Raw genomic sequence first — 16,942 nt, 5'->3', positions numbered from 1 at the left:
AAAGAACCCAGGCATCCTCCGAAATGGTGATGATAATTGACCGCTTCCGACCAGGATCCGCACTCGAGGAAGGGAACCGGTTGACCAGTCTCGGGCTCGAGTTAGGCCCACCTTCCCCCGAGGATGGACTTTCCCTCGGTACCTCTAAGTCACCCAACCCAGTGATATAAAAAAAATAGCGGAGGGGATCGTCTGCTTCGTGGCCCCCCTCATTGGGTCGTTCTTTCATAGTTTGGGCCTCGTTGTACATCGACTCGGTAAACGAGGGTGACTCGGTGATTTCTATCATGCCAAGTGCCTCCTTCGGGGCACTGCCCATATCCCGGGAAGCCTCAGCCCCGGCCTCCTCATCAGCATCCCTGGCCTGAGGCAGATCGACCTCACGGGTCTCTATTTCGACGGCCCCCTACTCTTCGAGGGACGACGGCTCGCGGGTCACAAAAATAAAAGGCTCTTCCTCCTCGGGCTCGTCCCTAAGCCGATAAAGCAAGTCCGAAGTTGGTACTCGGGAGCTGGTGTTTTCAGGGCTTGCACACCAACCTTCTCTATGTTTTCTTTTTTCTCCAAGCTCGGGGAACTCGGAGCCCTCCTCTTCTTCTTCTCTCCGGCTTGCCCCGGAGCAGGAGACTCAACAGCCAAGTCCTTGTCCCTAACCGAAGACCTAAGCTCGACGTTCTTAGGCAAACCTGCAAAGGAAAGTAAAGGAGATAAGGACGCGAATGTTAGAAGAAAAAGACTCACTACGACTTGTTCGGGAAAAGGTCCTTACCACGGGAACGGGCCTCCCAACAACCTTTTGAAAGTTTGCTCCATGAGCGCTCGGAATAGGGCATCTGTGATACGATGCTCTCGACCCACTCCTTGAGTCGAGGGATAGCATTCAGAACCCGAGCAAGGGCTACAACATAACAAGCACCGATAAGAAAAGGGAAGATAAGTCATAAAATCGACGCTTAAAGGGAATACTTACGTGATGCATTCCACCTTTCGGGGAACGGCCTCCACTCGGCAGGTACCAGGTTGGCAGTCCTCACTCGAACAAAACATCCTTGCCAACCCCGATCCCGGTCCTCGTCAATGCTCGAGAACGGGGCTTTGTTGGCCTAGCGTACTAGCTTTATCAGTCCCCCCGGAAGATTCGGGGATTGTATAAGCACAGTAGATGGTCGATGGTGAACGAGCACCCATCGATTTTGTTCACAAAAAATCGGAGGAGGATCACGATCCTCCATAGTGATGGATGATTCTGGCCTATGCATACGTTGTACCCCTTATAGAAGTCTAAAATGACTGGCTCTACCGGGCCCAATGTAAAGGAATAAGTGTAAACACTTAGATATCCCTCGACATGGGTGGTAATGGCCTCTTCGGGGTCGGGGACCACTATATCTTTGTCGGCCCAGTCTCCAACAAAATAAGCCAAGCTCGAGACATGATGACATGAGGCCGAAATCGGGGCAAGAGTCTCTTCGAGTCATGGTTCGGAATCGGTCCAGACCTTGAACGACTTCAAAGAACATTGTCGGGCAATCAAACACGTCCAACGGAGGGCCGTTATGTCCTGGACTGGCCGGATATACCTCTTGTGCTAAGGCCCGAACATATCGCTTACCACCGGAGCCATTGAGACCACGCCCCCCGGATTCGTTTCAAGCACCAAGACCTCGGAAAAGCCTTACCAAACGGTTGCACACGACTAACGAAGGGTCGTGATATCAGCGCCCGACCGGATATCACGGCGCGGATCTCGGCCCGTATCGGCAGCAGATTAGTGATTAACGAAAAAGAAGATTTTTACCTTGTTTAGAATTGTACTAGGGATGAAACTATCCTACTATATAAAGGAGATGATTTTTATTCAAAGGACACATTGTAACACACATTCCAAAGCAATATATTATTATTATTTTCTCTATTATTAGCTCTTTCTCTTGTTCATCAGTGCTGGCCATAGTGAGCTCGGGTCAAGGGCGAATACTTCATTAAGGCTGAAACTATCCTCCTTGTGTGGTTAGAATCAATTTTATCTATGTTTGTTCAAATTTGACTTAATTTATCGCTTTGTATTAAATTAATCTGTGTATCTTTAAAATTACTTATAAATTTAATTGTTATCCGATTTTAAGGATAAACAATTATCTGATTGAGTTAGTTACTGATCCACTTTCGAAGTCCATATAGATGCCGTAGTTTGCACTTACTTATTACATGTTCAGTAAATAGTTGATCCTAGATACGTTCTGGAGTAGTTCCCTTAGTAACGAAAGGAAAAATGACATTATGCACGGCACGCCCATCTAGTAAATTTAGAAGGGGAAGCTTGGTTAATTTGAAACACAATTTGTCTTCGCCGACTGTACCGCATGGTTGATTTGCACACACGCCGTTCCAAATGCAGACAAAATAAAAAATGGAAATATGCACCATATAGGATTCGAACGGGAGAAATTCAAAAATAGCCAGATTTATAAGTGATAATTGAAAAATAGTCACAGTTCCAAAAGTAATCGAAATTTAGCCATTTTTCATGTAAAGATAAATCCGAACGAAAACACTGTTCAAAATCCGAAAAATATTCCAGCATAATATACTGGAGTTCCAATATATTATACTGGAAGTTCATACACAGATGCTCTAATCTCCAGTATATTATGCTGGAACTTTTCGCGTATTGGAGTTCCAGCATAATATGCTGGAAGCTCATACACAGGTGCACCAATCTCCAGTATATTATGCTGGACCGGTCCGTGTTGCAGCAAAATAGTGGCTATTTTTCAATGACTTTGCAAACGGTGGCTATTTTTGAATTACCGGTCCGAAAACTGGCTAGCCCGTGCTATTTTTACTATTCGAGCACGGTTATCCAATGTCAATTTGAACCCCCTAGACCATCTCGACTGAGATTTCACTTGGTTTAAGCAGGTTTAAATATTATTTCTCTACTCATCTTTTCCATTTTAAATATAATTTACCTATATACGTAGTATAACTTTTTAACGAAGCGGGTTCAACTGAACCCCTTGACACCATGCAGGTCCTCCCCCGGTGATTCTTGTTAAAAATTTGAAGTACTTTATTATGTTATTTAAAAAGTGAGCAATGTTCATATTTTTTCTTCTTCTGTTGACTTTTCTTGCAGGAAATGTTAAATTTTTTATGAAAAATATAATAAACATATATCATGCATTTATCAATTTGGTGAATTTATCAGATATCATCAGTAAGTATCTTTATGAATTTACCGTGCTACTATATCTCCAAGAAAAAATTGAAAGTATGCGAGATTGGATTAAAAGTAAGAAGTTTTGTGCTTCAAACATTATGAAAGTGACTAATCACTATAGATGCTAAAGTGTTTTGCCCTAATATTGAAGAGTCAATTAGTTCTAAACCTTTTATTTTCTTATATTTTTATTTAACATCATGTGCAAAACATGTGTCACATAAACATGTTTAAGTGATAGATTTTTATGTAAAATTAATGATACATATAATAAATTTGTGTAGTTATCTCCAATTAAAGAGAAAATTGTGGTCGGACTTTGCAAAAAAATTGTTAGGTGCATGTTGGATCCTTCAAAAGTAAGTGTATTTTTGAAGGATCCAACACATATGCGGTAATATTTTAGGAGAGTCCACGCAACATAATATTAAACATCCTCTCCAACAGATTATAATGTTCTTAGTTGCGTCTTCAGATTCAAATAGCATTAGTATTGACTATCCAATATGATCAAGCATAGCTTATAGAAAAGTTGCTCAAGGTCCATCCACTGGGACTGCTCTTTGTACGCCAGAAGCCAATGATAAGAATACATTCTTGAAAATCAAATGCAAGATGAAAATGAATAGCAGTAATGTGTATTTTTACATTGAACATTGGGAGAAAGAACATTAAATGAAGTCATTACCAACACAAAAAGAAGAGGCCCTTCAATCAAGCCAAAAACAATCCCTTGATGGTTTAAACTCATAAGGCATAAAGCAATGCGACGAGAGATCCTAGAGCTATTGGCCAGAGATGTATGGTTCGAGACAAAGTATTAGCACCATTGCATTGATCATTAGCACCACTGAAGCATCCAGGCCTAGTTACCTTAGGCTCTCCTCCTTCCGTGACAAAGCTGCTCTTCGGTTTGCCATTGCTGAAGAGTACACACCAGAAATAGGGGCCACCACCATCGGAGCCACTCACAGCAGCACCGACCTCCGTGTGATTCTTGCTGTTGAGAATATCCAAACTCTTGCTATTTCTAATAAGAATATCGTTGAATGCTTCAGAAGGTTCGGCATACTTGGATTGGCAAGCGAGAAATCTTCCGGTTATTTGAGCAAGTGATGACGCCTTCACATCACAGTCGGGGGCAAAAGTTTCGGCGAATTCAGATTCAGCAGGTTTCTTGGCATCTGGCCCTCCAACTGCACTACATTCACCTTGGTATGCTTTAATATATTGCAAAGCCAAGCATGCCAAGCCAGGATTGCTGTATAAGGAGGATAATTTATTTCCGGTCCTGTTACTATTAAGGACAGCTACCAGCTCATCAGCAGGATTATCTGTTACCTTAGCTGTAACTTTTATCAAGAACATATGTGTTAGAAGTTGACCATAAGGGCCATATTGGTGAATCAAGATCAAGAAGCTGTCTGCTCAAGGAATATGCATTGGAAATGACAAAGGTAAATTACATCTAACCGAAGGGACTTGAGAGACATGTTGGTATGTTTTTGGCAAGTACGATCAATTTAAGTATCTAAAACTAAGGAAGAAGAGCCCGAGAAGGGGGTAGTAAGCGTCATTTAGGCTGTGACTGTAATTCTAGCATACTCAGGAAAGATTATCAACAGTAACTATATCTATCAAGAGAGTTTTTTTTTATTATCTATCAAGAGAGTTAAAAGAAGAAAAAGTGAAGATACAAAATCAGGATCCAACATAGTTTTCAAAGGCATAAACTAAAGCAACTAGAAAAAGAATCTTGAGCAGTGTCCTATCATTTAGGTATCTTATCATGTTACCACAAGTTACAAAGAGCTAAAAGCCAATTTGAGCAGCTTCCCCTAGACTACTGTAAACATTTTACTCAAAATCAAGGACGACCCTACTGAACCAGCAAGAAGACTTGTAGCCTAGAATTTGCAGATGAACTAGATAGTTTCTTGTCTGAGCCATATATTCAACATCATCCGTTCCAAACTTCCAATAATTTTGGCTAGGTTAATAAGGCAAGACTCACACAGAATCCAAGGTTCAATTGTTAAGATATACCTTTTGACAATTTCCTAATTGTACAAATAACCTATCCCAGAGCACAATTTTGCACACTACTACTTATGTTTATTGGGGTTACAACATACCATTACCAACATACGTGGGAAATGGTCAATATTGAGCAGCCAAATGATATCATTTAACAAAGTCTCCAAAAGTAGATCTATCTCAGAAACTATGCACTTTATATGTAACTGCTATCCTGTTTATTTTTTCTTTTTTCGATAAGGAATAACTACTATCCTTTTTAATTTCTGATAAGGAATAACTACTATCCTGTTTGCATGAACAAAAAAACATCAATGCAGAAATCACTCAGCACATTATAGTTTATTAAGCAAAAACATACACCAGAACAAGTTGTTGACAAGTCTAAATATACTCCACTGAAGGATCTTTAGGAAAGGACACTGTACTATCTTGTAACTCAATCCTTAAGTAGATCCAAGAGTAGAGGTGGATTTTATGGGTTCAGATTCGCAATTCTACCACATCTCATCTAATTTAATGGATTCAAAACTTAATCTTTGTACATATTTAATAATATTTTGGGTAAAAATACAGGATATGAGTCAAAGCTATGGGTTCTGAATACGCCTACCAAGACTAAGATGGGCACAATAACAAGAATCTAACAGTGGAAAACATTCACCATTAGTTCATTGGATAAACAAAGAGTGGAAACAAACAACGCAAGATCCTTATCAAAAAACCTTCAGTAAAACAGCTCACTCAACACAAATCTACTCAGCAGATAATCAAGAAACTATAATTCAAATAACAATAAGAAAACCCACTTGAAATGTCAGATCACAAACACATATTCCCTCTAACTATACAATGAACAGAACACAAATTAGCAATATATAAACAAAAAAGAGGAATATTTACTTTGAACATTTGAAGCAGAAGCAGAGATGAAGAAAATGCAGAGAAGAAGGAACCATTGAGCCATTGCCATTTCTGTGAAGTAGTCGGTGGGTTAAGTGAGCTTTTCTTAAAGGTATATAAGAGAAGCTAGCTGTTAAGCAGAGGAAGAAACAGCTTGCAGTGGGTCGCTCTGTTAGTATGTCTATTTCGATCTGATGCTTTATAAATAACGCGACATCTTATTGCATTTAATTACTGTAATGCCACCAACCGAAAGCTCATTTCCAACTGATATAATATGTATTTTAGTGACCAAACTACCCTTCAAAATCTCCATGACATAAGACAACCATTTTGCGACTCGAGATGCAGAGTACGAGCTTTAACTTTTTAGTTCTGTTCAGTTTGGTTATTCGACTAATTAGTGGGCTTGATAATTAATTCTGGAATTAAATTTGAAAAGAGTTTATTTTACGGTTGGTTGGAATAAAATTATAATATAACTAATTATAGAATTAGTTATTTAGGAATTGTAGTGTTATTTTATTCATATGGGAGAGTGGGACAACAATCCGGAGATTACTAATCCTGAAATAGTTAATCCTAGGATAACTTGTTTCTCAACCAAACGACCCATAATTGTGTCAAAATAATGTTCAATACCCAAAAAGTAACAAAAACAACAACAACAACAACAGCATACCCACTATTATCCCACACCATGAGGTCTGAGGAGGGTAGTGTGTACGCAGGTTTTACCTCTACCTTGTGAGAATAGAAAGGTTGTTTCCAATAGACCCTCGGTTCAGGAAATCATAAGCACCCCATTAATGAAAATATAGACAAGAAAGACCAGTACCAAAAAAGTCATATAAAAGCAGAATAAAAACAACAAGGTAGTAAGGTGATCAACAATGAAAGAAAATAACGGTTAGCCATAAAAACTTACTACCAACAGAAAGCGAGACTGCGTGCCAATACTACTGTTATGAATACTCTAAACTACCGACTCTACTACCCTAATCCTCGACCTCCAAACCTTGCTATCAAGGGTCGTGTCCTCAGTCAGCTGAAGCTACACCATGTCTTGCTTAATCACCTCTCCCCACCTTTTCTTTGGCCTACCTCTACCTCTCCGTAGGCCCTCCAATGTCAACCTCTCACACCTCCTCATCGGGGCGTTTGCGCTCTTCCTCCTCACATGACCAAACCACTTAAGCCACGTTTTCCGCATCGTGTCCTCAATAGGGGTCACACCCACCTTGTCGCGAATAGTCTCATTTATGATCCTATCTAACCTGGTGTACCCGCACATCCATCTCAACATCTTCATCTCTGCTACCTTCATCTTCTGGACATGAGCGATCTTGACTGGCCAACACTCATCCTCATACAACATTGTTGGTCTAACCATCACTCTATAGAACTTACCTTTAAGTTTCGGTGGCACATTCTTGTCACACAAAACACCGGAAGCGAGTCTCCATTTTATCCATCCGCCACAATACGATGTGTGACATCTTCATCAATCTCCCCATCCCCTGAATAATAGACCCAATATACTTAAAACTCTCTCTCCTAGGGATAACCTGTACGTCCAGCCTCACCTCCCCTTCCCCTCCTTGAGTCTCGACATTGAACTTACACTTCAAGTATTCTGTCTTGGTCTTGCTCAACTTGAAACCTTTAGATTCCAGGGTCTGCCTCCATACCTCTAATTGTGCGTTCACACCATCTCGCGTCTCGTCAATCAATACAATATCATCTGCAAATAGCATGCACCACGGCACCTCCCCTTGGATGTGGCGCATCAGTACATCCATCACTAGAGCAAACAAAAAAGGAATGAGTGCCGACCCCTGATGCAACCCCATCATAACTGAAAAATGGTCTGACTCCCCACCCACCGTCCTCACCCGGGTCTTTACTCCATCAACATGTCCTTAATCAACCTAACGTAGGCAAGGTACACCTCTAGCCTCCAAACATCTCCACAAAATCTCCCTCGGAACTTTATCGTACGCCTTTTCTAAGTCGATGAATACCATATACAAGTCCTTCTTTCTCTCCCTATATTGCTCCCAGAGGCAGAGCTAGGATTTGAAACTTATGGATTCGGGATTCTAATCATTTTTAAGTTACTGAATTCTAAATTAATAATTTATACATGTTTAATGAATTTCATCAAACAAATACAGAGTTTGAACCAAAGCTACTGGGTTCGGCCCGTAACTCGCTCTCTAGCTCCGCCCCTGACCGCTCCATCAATCTTCTAACAAAGTGGATGGATTATGTAGTCGAATGCCTCGGCAATGACCAAAAAGGAAGGGGAAGAAAAGAAAGAAAGAAAAAATTCCAATCATATTCAAAAAATAATAAATTAATATTACAGTACCTTTTTCTAAGTATTATTATCTTTTCATAGGAAAACAGCTTGACATTTGTAGTAAAATTATGCAGGACGTGTTGTAGATTTGTAGTTCATGATCACTCTTTTACCAGTTTTTAAGACAATTAAAAAAAGAGGACAAGATTTACTTACGCATTGACATGTAGAATATATGCAAATTATGGTACTATTACTAAGTATCAACTTGAACTATTATATATGTTATATCAAGATGTGACAACTACTTCACTAAAGTTCCTTCAAAAACAACATCATAAAACGTATAATCATTATATTAATTTGAAATGCAAAGTTTATGGTGCGTATATGTATAAGATTAACCAATCCCATGAATTAAGTAAGTTGTCCCACACCATACATATTTAAGAAAAATAAATACTGTATAAGATATAAGAAGCGTACACCATTGACAGCTGTAGTTTAAAGGGTAAAATTGTAAATTCAGGAGGCTGAACTGGAAGAAGAGAAAAAACTGGATAAGAGTAACGCTGCTGCTCCTCTCCACTGCCAAACGCGAGATGACAATTACCATCTACAACCCGGCGCATGTTAGCACCGGCAGCTTAAATTTGCGTATCCTCCGTTCTCCGCCGCGGCGAACCTTTTCGCCGGCGCGATGTCACCGCAATTTTAGCTTGAGTTGCGCTTTACTCCCGGAGAAAAGGCGGGAAAGCAGACGATCGGTCACCGTAGCCCTCGGAGTCTTGCTTCAATGGCTCTTAGTACCTAAAGGTGATCCCTCTCATTCTATCAGTGCTAAGTGCTAACGTGCCTCCGCCAGTGCAATGCGCTAGTAATTACATTCGTAATTCTCAAGTTACGTATAAGTCCGCGTTTGCCTGCATTAGATTATTATAAAAGTGGCCGAGGTCGATATTGCTGCTATTATATATGCAAGCATGAAATTATCTTTGATAAACTGTAATCATTTCTCTGTGTGTGTGCGTGTTTATTTATTTTTATTTTTTCCTTTTGAATTTTGTTTTGGTTTGCAGATGCAGGAGCAAGCCCTTTTGACAAGTATGTTAAGAGGTGAGCACAAAAGTTGTTGAGTTTTGGAATAGATTGCATATATAATGTTTATGTTAGTTGATGAAAAGATGATTATTTGCATGAGATTGAGTTTAAATAGAGTAACGAGGTCAGTGAGTGAGGATTCAATCCCGACTTGTTTGGGACTAAGGCTTACTTGTTGTTGTTGATGATCAAAAGATGGCTAATTTTCAAAGGTGGATCCAGCATATAAGCAGTAAAATGCTTACACCCACTGACTCAAGTTACACATCTATATGGAAATTTAAAAGAAAAATTATAAAGAGGAGGACCCAGTGCATTTAAATCATGGATCCGCTTATCAAAGGTGGACCTATATGTAGTATTGAGTGGTCACCGGACCCCGTAAATTTTGACAGAAATCTTGTGTATGTATATATATGTATACCTTGAAAATGATTATATAAATAACTTGGCACCCTGAACACTAAAAGCCTTTAGGGACACTGATTAATTGAGCAAAATATGGTGTCCCCGTCACGTTAAAATCTTGGGTCCGCCTTTGCCGCCTATACTATGGTAGCGTTCCTATAGCATGTAAGTTGTGCGTGCTATTAAACTATATCAAGTGGTAGAGTTAGGCTTGATTGTCACATCTATGTAATTGAATGGGACAGAAACTGTGTCATATTCTACTCCATTAAGATAATATGTTTCTCTTTTGATAACAATAAATTTTATGATGTATCTAATGACTTGAGTTGCACCTAGATTTTTTTTTTGTTGGTGAATCAGTAGTTTGCACTTTGAAAATTTTAGTGAAAATCAAAAAAGGAAAGAGAAAATTTTCTAGTATGATAACGAAAGAGGTGAGCGTTGATAGTGATTTTGTTTTTCAATTAGCCCGCCAATTTGAATGAAGTTACATCATTTTCTTTCTTCCCATGCCTCTCTCATTCTCAGGTCAAATTTTCAAAACACTAATTTCTCCTAGTGATGTTGACTTTCAAAATGCCGAATGTTTTGGGTGTTCGTAAGCTTTGTTTTCTACTTCCAATGATGGAATTTGATTTTAGGGCTAAATTTCGACCCCAGCTCAGGAAAAGCGGCTTCCATGCTTTGCTTTTATTTCATGAGTGAATTAGAGGATTGCCTACTTTTGTGTTTCCACGACTACTGATATTTGTGTCGATACTTAAGATCAAATAGCTTGTATATCTCGGTGGTATCAGGAGCCTGGGTTCCAGATGGCTCCACCATCTTCATTAACTTCCAACACCTCTGTAACTAGCTTCCACATCTGTCAACCTGCTTTATTTAGCTACGGCGACTGGTGGAATTAGCTTCTGCTTGAGTTATTGCCTTTGTGCATTCAATTAGTTTTGTAAGCCTATGATAGTTTGTGATTTAGTTAGGCTTGAATTGAATTGTTGTGCTCATGTTATTGTCAAAAATTTTGATTTGATAACTAGGAAAAAGCTTGATCCGCTGGAGACTTATATACCAGCTGTGCTGTTGGCGGGGGTGCAGATTAAGGAATTAGGTGACACTTGTTTCTCGCTGTCACTATTTTTTGTTTCCTAGCATGTAAAAGCTTAGTAATGTCTATAGTTCATGCTGTGATCCACCGTGTTTATTTAGCCTGAATATTTAAGTGATTTTTCCTGCAGTACGGAGAAATATTGGAATTAAACGATTCTTCTTTAAAAGTTTGTGCCAGTGGTTGCAAATCAATTGCTATCTTCTCCCCTTAATCTCAACCCCCCCCCCACCCCCAAAAGAAAACAAACAACAACAACAAAAAAGCAAAAATAACGGAAAAGCCAAAAACGATAGCCATCCTCTAATATTGACCCAATTGGATCATGAGCACCTTATGAATCAGAGTGAATGCTGTTTCTGTAATAACCTTCTAATTTCTCTTCTTGTTAAAAAAAGTTTGAAACACCATGCTCTATAGTCTGACTGCCTCAAATATGTGCACATGATCACTGAAACTTTTAACAGTCTATCCATCAAGGACTACTGATTAAAAAAATCTGTCATCGAACTATCCACTGATATATGAAGAGAATGCTTTCAACTTTGGTGGCACGTCAGTATAACCTTCCCTGTGATAGTAGCTTATATAAACTATCCTAAGATATTCTCTTACAAATCTTCCTCATTTTCTGCTCCAAACCAAGTGGGAAGAGCACTCGTCTCTCTTCCTTAGCTTCAAGAATATTACAGCATTCCCGTTCCTTCCTGAAATCTCCTTGTTGCTTCTGGAGATTTCAAAATGAAACTATTCAGGAATGGGTGTTTACCATCTCTCGCACACTCATTTTAAACACGGTTCCACTGATGAACTTACTGATATGCGGAGACCCATAATTCTGGGTTCTTGCAAGGTTTCACATTCTACTGACTGCTACAAAATCGGAGTATGGTTAAACTTTAAATTTTTTATTATAAGATTTCACAGCATGATTTACATGATTTTTTTGGCATTTTATAGAGAAATCTTTGGAGGTTGATCAACCTAAATATGGCGATTGCCGGAATATATTGCGTTCTGGTCCTGCATCATCTCTTCGTGTCAATATTCGAGCAGTAAGTAAAGGTTTTCCCATGCCCCATCTCAACTCAATGAATGTTTTTTTCTAATGGTTGATAATTATCAGTTTCTGTACAGCTTTTTCCAAAATTAGTAATGTATGAAGTTGATTTTGTTGATATAGACTTATGAATGCTCCACTCTGGTCTTGGAGCACACTATATCATCCTAAGCATGAGAATTATTATTGTACCAGTTGCATTGTATGATATTTGTTGATGAAGGAAAGTAAAGTAAAAAGGAAATTAAGAAGAAAAGGGTAAAGAATTGCACCGCTGTCACAAAGTTGTCATTTTAGTTTTTTGAGAGTCAACTGCATTAAGACTTTGACCAAGATTTTTTAACAATTTGTAAACATTTTGATACAATTTTTGATCTTGCAGTATGTTTCATGTAATTTTTAAATATCCAACTATTACTTTCAAATCATGAATTTAAATATTTGTCAACTTGACACTCGTAAGAAAAGATTTGAAGAGAACAAAGCAAGGATTTCTTCATTGGTCTATGACTCCTCTGCTGTGCCATTTCTTCAGCACCGTGCAAGTATGAACATTGAGTATTTGAGTAAGCTACACAAGTCCAAGCTAATTATCCAAATTAGAGAATCGGTTAACAACAGAAGACCATTCAAGTATTTATTGCTTTGACATGCTATCATCTGTCTATCAAAAGTAAGGCAAAAGTATCAAAAATGAGCAAATTTTTGTTACCAAGGAAAGAAAAAGTCTAGTTACATAAAAAATAAAGAAACTGCAGTTCTTTAAATAAATTTTGTTGCTGGTTTGAAAATGGCATTGCACTGAAGTTAGATATTCACATGTTCGACTAATTCTAGGCAATGGCGTTTCTTGTTCTTTTCTTTCTATTTTGTTATTTAGTTTGTGGCAATTTTTCTTAATTCACATAGACAGAGAAATACCAAAGATTTCTTCTCACTACAAAAAGATGATCATATCTTGAAAAAACTCTCTTATCTTTGCATTCAATTACAGGTAGCACAATATGCATCTGATGATGGAAATGGTGAATCAGCTTCCAGTGATGTTGATCAGTGTCTGAGGTACTACATCAAATATTTTAACTGTCAACCTGAACTTTCCTGTTTAAATACAATGTAATGCTGTGATAATAATAGTTTTGCAGTTCAGATTTTCTATTAAATTCATGCACGGGATGATCAGACTATCGGGTACAAGATGTAAGAAAATTTTAAAATTTTCTTGGAATACTGATGATTTCACTAGGTCTTTGTCCCAGAGAGAGCTACTTAATTGATTCTTGATCCCTTTAAGGTTGATTTCTATGGTAATGACATTTGATTGTTCAATCGTAATTTTTTCCAGTAAGCTTCATGACTTTTTTTTTTCCTTAAGCAAGGTTGGCTGTGAAAGTTCATGCCATGAATGTGCAGTTATTGTAATTCCAAGCACACTGCCAAGGGAGATGGAACACCTTCAAATTCATGACTAGAGGAACATGCTTTTAATATATCCGTGTACCTCGCTAAACAAAAAGGACAAATGTTTAACCAAAATGCAAATTGGACCATCATATTGCTTGTAACTTTTTGTTTTCACTCTCACATGTCGTTACTATTGCTTCTATTCTTTCCTGCAGTGCATTGGAAGGACTTGACTCATTGCTTTTGCGTGCATCAAGAAATGATCCAGGGGCCTCAATTGACTCGATGAAGGCAAAAATTACTACTGCTCTAAATGCATTGGACAGGTCAAAGTTCTTTTTTTATTTATTTATTTCTGCCTTGGTGATAATCAATTGTTCAACTGCATCTCAATTCCAAATCAATTAGGTTGGTTATACATATATGTATTCTCTATAGCCATTTTACTCTGTTCAGGTAAAATTACTACTCCCTCCGTTCCAATTTAAGTGAACCTGTTTGACTGGGCACGGAGTTTAAGAAAAAATGAAGACTTTTGGAATTTGTGGTCCTAAACAATTCAAAAAGGGGCCAGAGTATTTGTGTGGTTATAAAAGCTTCTCATTAAGGGTAGAATTGTAAGTTTAAGCAAAATTATTTCCAAATTTAGAAAGGGGTCATTCTTTTTGGAACGGACCAAAAAGGAAATAGGTTCACATAAACTGGAACGGAGGTAGTAAATAATTTGTCTTTCAACGCAACTCAGGGGTTCGCTAATTCTGAATGTATTCATACACAGTTAACTAGTTTAATCTGAACCAGTTATACGCTTTTGCTAGCTAGTTCCCAACCAGATTCTCTAGAAGGTTTTGAAGTGTTTTATCCCCTTTTCCTCTTTCAGTCTTCTGAAAACCGTCCCAGCTGATATGCTTGACAAGGGAAAGATTGTAGCTGATTCATATTTCTTTGCTGATGAGGAAGATGTAACACCTGAGAAACTGGACCCGAATCTGAAGCAACTGGAATCAATACTGTAAAGAATATGAGAATGCTATGGCATTAGCTTTGGATACGAAGCCTCTTTCTGAACCAGGTCTGACTGTTTCATCCTATCAGAGTTTTTATATTGCTCGAAAACAAAAACCCATGAGTAGATGTGGTTTGGGAAGGGGGGCCGGGGTTCTCTTACTCTCTTAATTGATTAAACATAAAACAGAAGACCCAAAATATGCTCTTGTATTTAGTTTTCTTTTTTAATTCTAAAGATTGTATAGGATATCTTCCAATATACTCTAAATTTATAGCAGTATTAACTCTGAAATACCTCTAAACATAGAGTAAATTCGCTTTAACTTTTTAACTTTTTGACGGTAGATAAAAATTCTCCCTTTTCCTCTATTGAATGGAAACATAACCCCTTCGACCTCAAGGTCGACAGCAAAAAATAAGATGATTGTTGCCGCTATCAAAGTGTAAAAAATGGGTAGCAGTGCATTTTCTTTTAACAATTAAAAGGTTACCTAATAGTAGCACATAAAAATTGAAATTCCCGACCTTTTTTCTCTTTAGCTTTCTATGACTTTCTGTCTCTTACTCTGTTCTTACATATATCTTAGTCCAATTACTTAAAAATATCTGTATTATTTTGAAGAACAAGAGACTGTGCGGATGTTACAATCCTTTATAGGTGTGATGCACTAGCTCCTAAAATGTTAAAAACCATCAGAGGACCTGGAAGGAATTCTGTGTCTCACTGAAGGTGAAGGGAAAAAATCTCGCTGCTCTCTTAGCTAGTTAACTTTGAGGACCTTCAAATAATGTGATCGCAAAGCTGACCCAACCAACAGCGATGAACAATTTTCTGATCCAATCCTCCAGCTCTATTCTGGTGGCTACTTCTAAGTTCTAACTCCGAGCCTCGAGCTTTTCTTCTTTCTACGGACAAACAAAATATTGCTTTCTTTTTTATAAGCGATCTAATATTCACAATGCAGTTCATTTGAAAGCTTCACATTACTTGGAACTTATTAGCGGTAAATCCGAATCATAAGTCAAGGTGGTGCCCATGCTCATATTTTCCGGTTCATCCCAATTACTGCTACCTCATTTGAGTTTGTCCCTGCCTTGGTTGTTGATAGAAATGTTCTGAAGGCTGCCAAGTAGTGCTAGCAGATCCTCTATCTCCCAATCATTCAGGTTCCTCCTTAAACTTGGGCTCCAAGTGTTCACCTCCCAATTCTGAGCGACTGTAGAATTTGGATTAGATGCAACTGAGAATAGTCTTGGGTAAGCATCCTTCAAAGTGCTTTGACCAATCCAAAGATCCTTCCAAAATAAGATATGTTCCCCACTGCCCACCTGGAGAGAGAAAGTATTCCACAATTCCTGATACCCTTCCATAGACCACAACCATGAGGTGTATTAACCATATTGGAGCACCAACGACTATCATTGCCATACTTAGCTTGTACTACTTCCTTCCATAGATTCATTCCTTCTTGATTATACCTCCAAAGCCATTTCATCAACATGCTCTTACTGTGTAGTGACAGATCCTTTACTCCTAGACCCCCAAATGATTTGGGAAGTATTACCTTATCCCATTTCACAAGATGGAATGTGTGATCTTTGGAGTTACCTTCCCATAAGAATGAGCATCTGAGCTTATCAAGCTGCTTTCGAACTTTTGCTGGAAGAGGAAATAGTGACATAATGTAGGTTGGTAAGCTATCCAGTACTCTACTAATAAGAGTTAGTCTGCCACCAAAGGAAAGATACTGATACTGTTGCTGTCAGGAAGCCAACCTTTTTCAAAATTTTCAATGACCACATTCCATACCTCAGTTGATCTATGTCTAGCTCCCAATGGAAAGCCTAGATAAGTGGTTGGGAATGAATCTGTATTGCAGCACATGATCTCAGCCAACACCTCCAGATTAGGTACACAATTTTCTTTTGATGAAGTAAGTGAGTATTATTATCAAAAGGCATCAAGAAGATGCAGATATTACAAAGAAACAGAAAGTATCAGCCCAAAAATGTCAACAAAAGCTCTATCATGAGACTAAGGAGCTGATAAATTCCAAAAAGGATTCGGTGTTATAAACAAGGATAAGATTAACCCAGCTAAAAAGATTAACTAAACATTTGGCTTTAAGAGAATGATTGGCAGTTGAGACTCCATCAAAACATCTCTGATTCCTTTCGGTCCATATACACCACAAAATACAAGCAGGAACCATAGCCCATATCCTTTTTATGTTTTTATCAACTTTCCATGAGCACCAACTCACAAAAGCCTCCCTAACACTACATGGCATAGACCAATGCACACCAAAAAGAGCTAGGAACATGTTCCAAATGTCTGTTGCAATTGAGCAGTGAAGAAACAAATGATTAATTGACTCAGACTTG

The 16,942-nt window shown here is 38.4% G+C and overlaps 2 protein-coding genes across 3 annotated transcripts; one reads left to right on the top strand and one right to left on the bottom strand.

Moving 5' to 3' along the window:
- Positions 1–3,755: 3,755 nt before the first annotated feature.
- Positions 3,756–6,336, bottom strand: LOC104116915 (uncharacterized). Of its 2 annotated transcripts, none has more exons than XM_009627879.4 (2): positions 6,164–6,336; positions 3,756–4,575 (listed from the first exon to the last, which is right to left on the bottom strand). In XM_009627879.4, exons 1-2 carry the CDS (start codon positions 6,231–6,233, stop codon positions 3,971–3,973), a joined length of 675 nt encoding a protein of 224 aa, XP_009626174.1. In that variant the 5' UTR covers positions 6,234–6,336; the 3' UTR covers positions 3,756–3,970. The 2 variants fall into 2 exon arrangements, with proteins under 2 accessions (XP_009626174.1, XP_009626175.1); XM_009627880.4 differs by having other exon boundaries at positions 3,756–4,569.
- A 2,679-nt stretch (positions 6,337–9,015) lies between these two features.
- LOC104116916 (uncharacterized) lies at positions 9,016–14,849 on the top strand. Its single transcript, XM_009627881.4, has 7 exons — positions 9,016–9,284; positions 9,548–9,584; positions 11,018–11,088; positions 12,046–12,140; positions 13,140–13,207; positions 13,765–13,875; positions 14,430–14,849. The coding sequence occupies exons 1-7, from the start codon at positions 9,071–9,073 to the stop codon at positions 14,563–14,565; spliced, it is 732 nt and encodes a 243-aa protein (XP_009626176.1). The 5' UTR covers positions 9,016–9,070; the 3' UTR covers positions 14,566–14,849.
- The last annotated feature ends 2,093 nt before the right edge of the window (positions 14,850–16,942 follow it).

The sequence above is a fragment of the Nicotiana tomentosiformis genome, chromosome 8 (assembly GCF_000390325.3).
Source record: "Nicotiana tomentosiformis chromosome 8, ASM39032v3, whole genome shotgun sequence".
Lineage (NCBI taxonomy): Eukaryota > Viridiplantae > Streptophyta > Magnoliopsida > Solanales > Solanaceae > Nicotiana > Nicotiana tomentosiformis.
Note: the sequence above shows the minus strand (reverse complement) of the source record. Positions and strands in the feature narration are given on the sequence as shown.

What these genes read in the sequence shown, in the direction of transcription:
- LOC104116915 (XM_009627879.4), bottom strand. Translation starts at nt 6,233, where the DNA reads ATGGCAATGGCTCAATGGTTCCTTCTTCTCTGCATTTTCTTCATCTCT. An exon ending in TTCTGCTTCAAATGTTCAAA is followed by an intron (nt 4,576 to 6,163) that starts GTAAATATTCCT and finishes TCTTGATAAAAG; the next exon opens with TTACAGCTAAGGTAACAGAT.
- LOC104116916 (XM_009627881.4), top strand. Translation starts at nt 9,071, where the DNA reads ATGACAATTACCATCTACAACCCGGCGCATGTTAGCACCGGCAGCTTA. An exon ending in ATGGCTCTTAGTACCTAAAG is followed by an intron (nt 9,285 to 9,547) that starts GTGATCCCTCTC and finishes TTTGGTTTGCAG; the next exon opens with ATGCAGGAGCAAGCCCTTTT. An exon ending in GGTGCAGATTAAGGAATTAG is followed by an intron (nt 11,089 to 12,045) that starts GTGACACTTGTT and finishes GGCATTTTATAG; the next exon opens with AGAAATCTTTGGAGGTTGAT.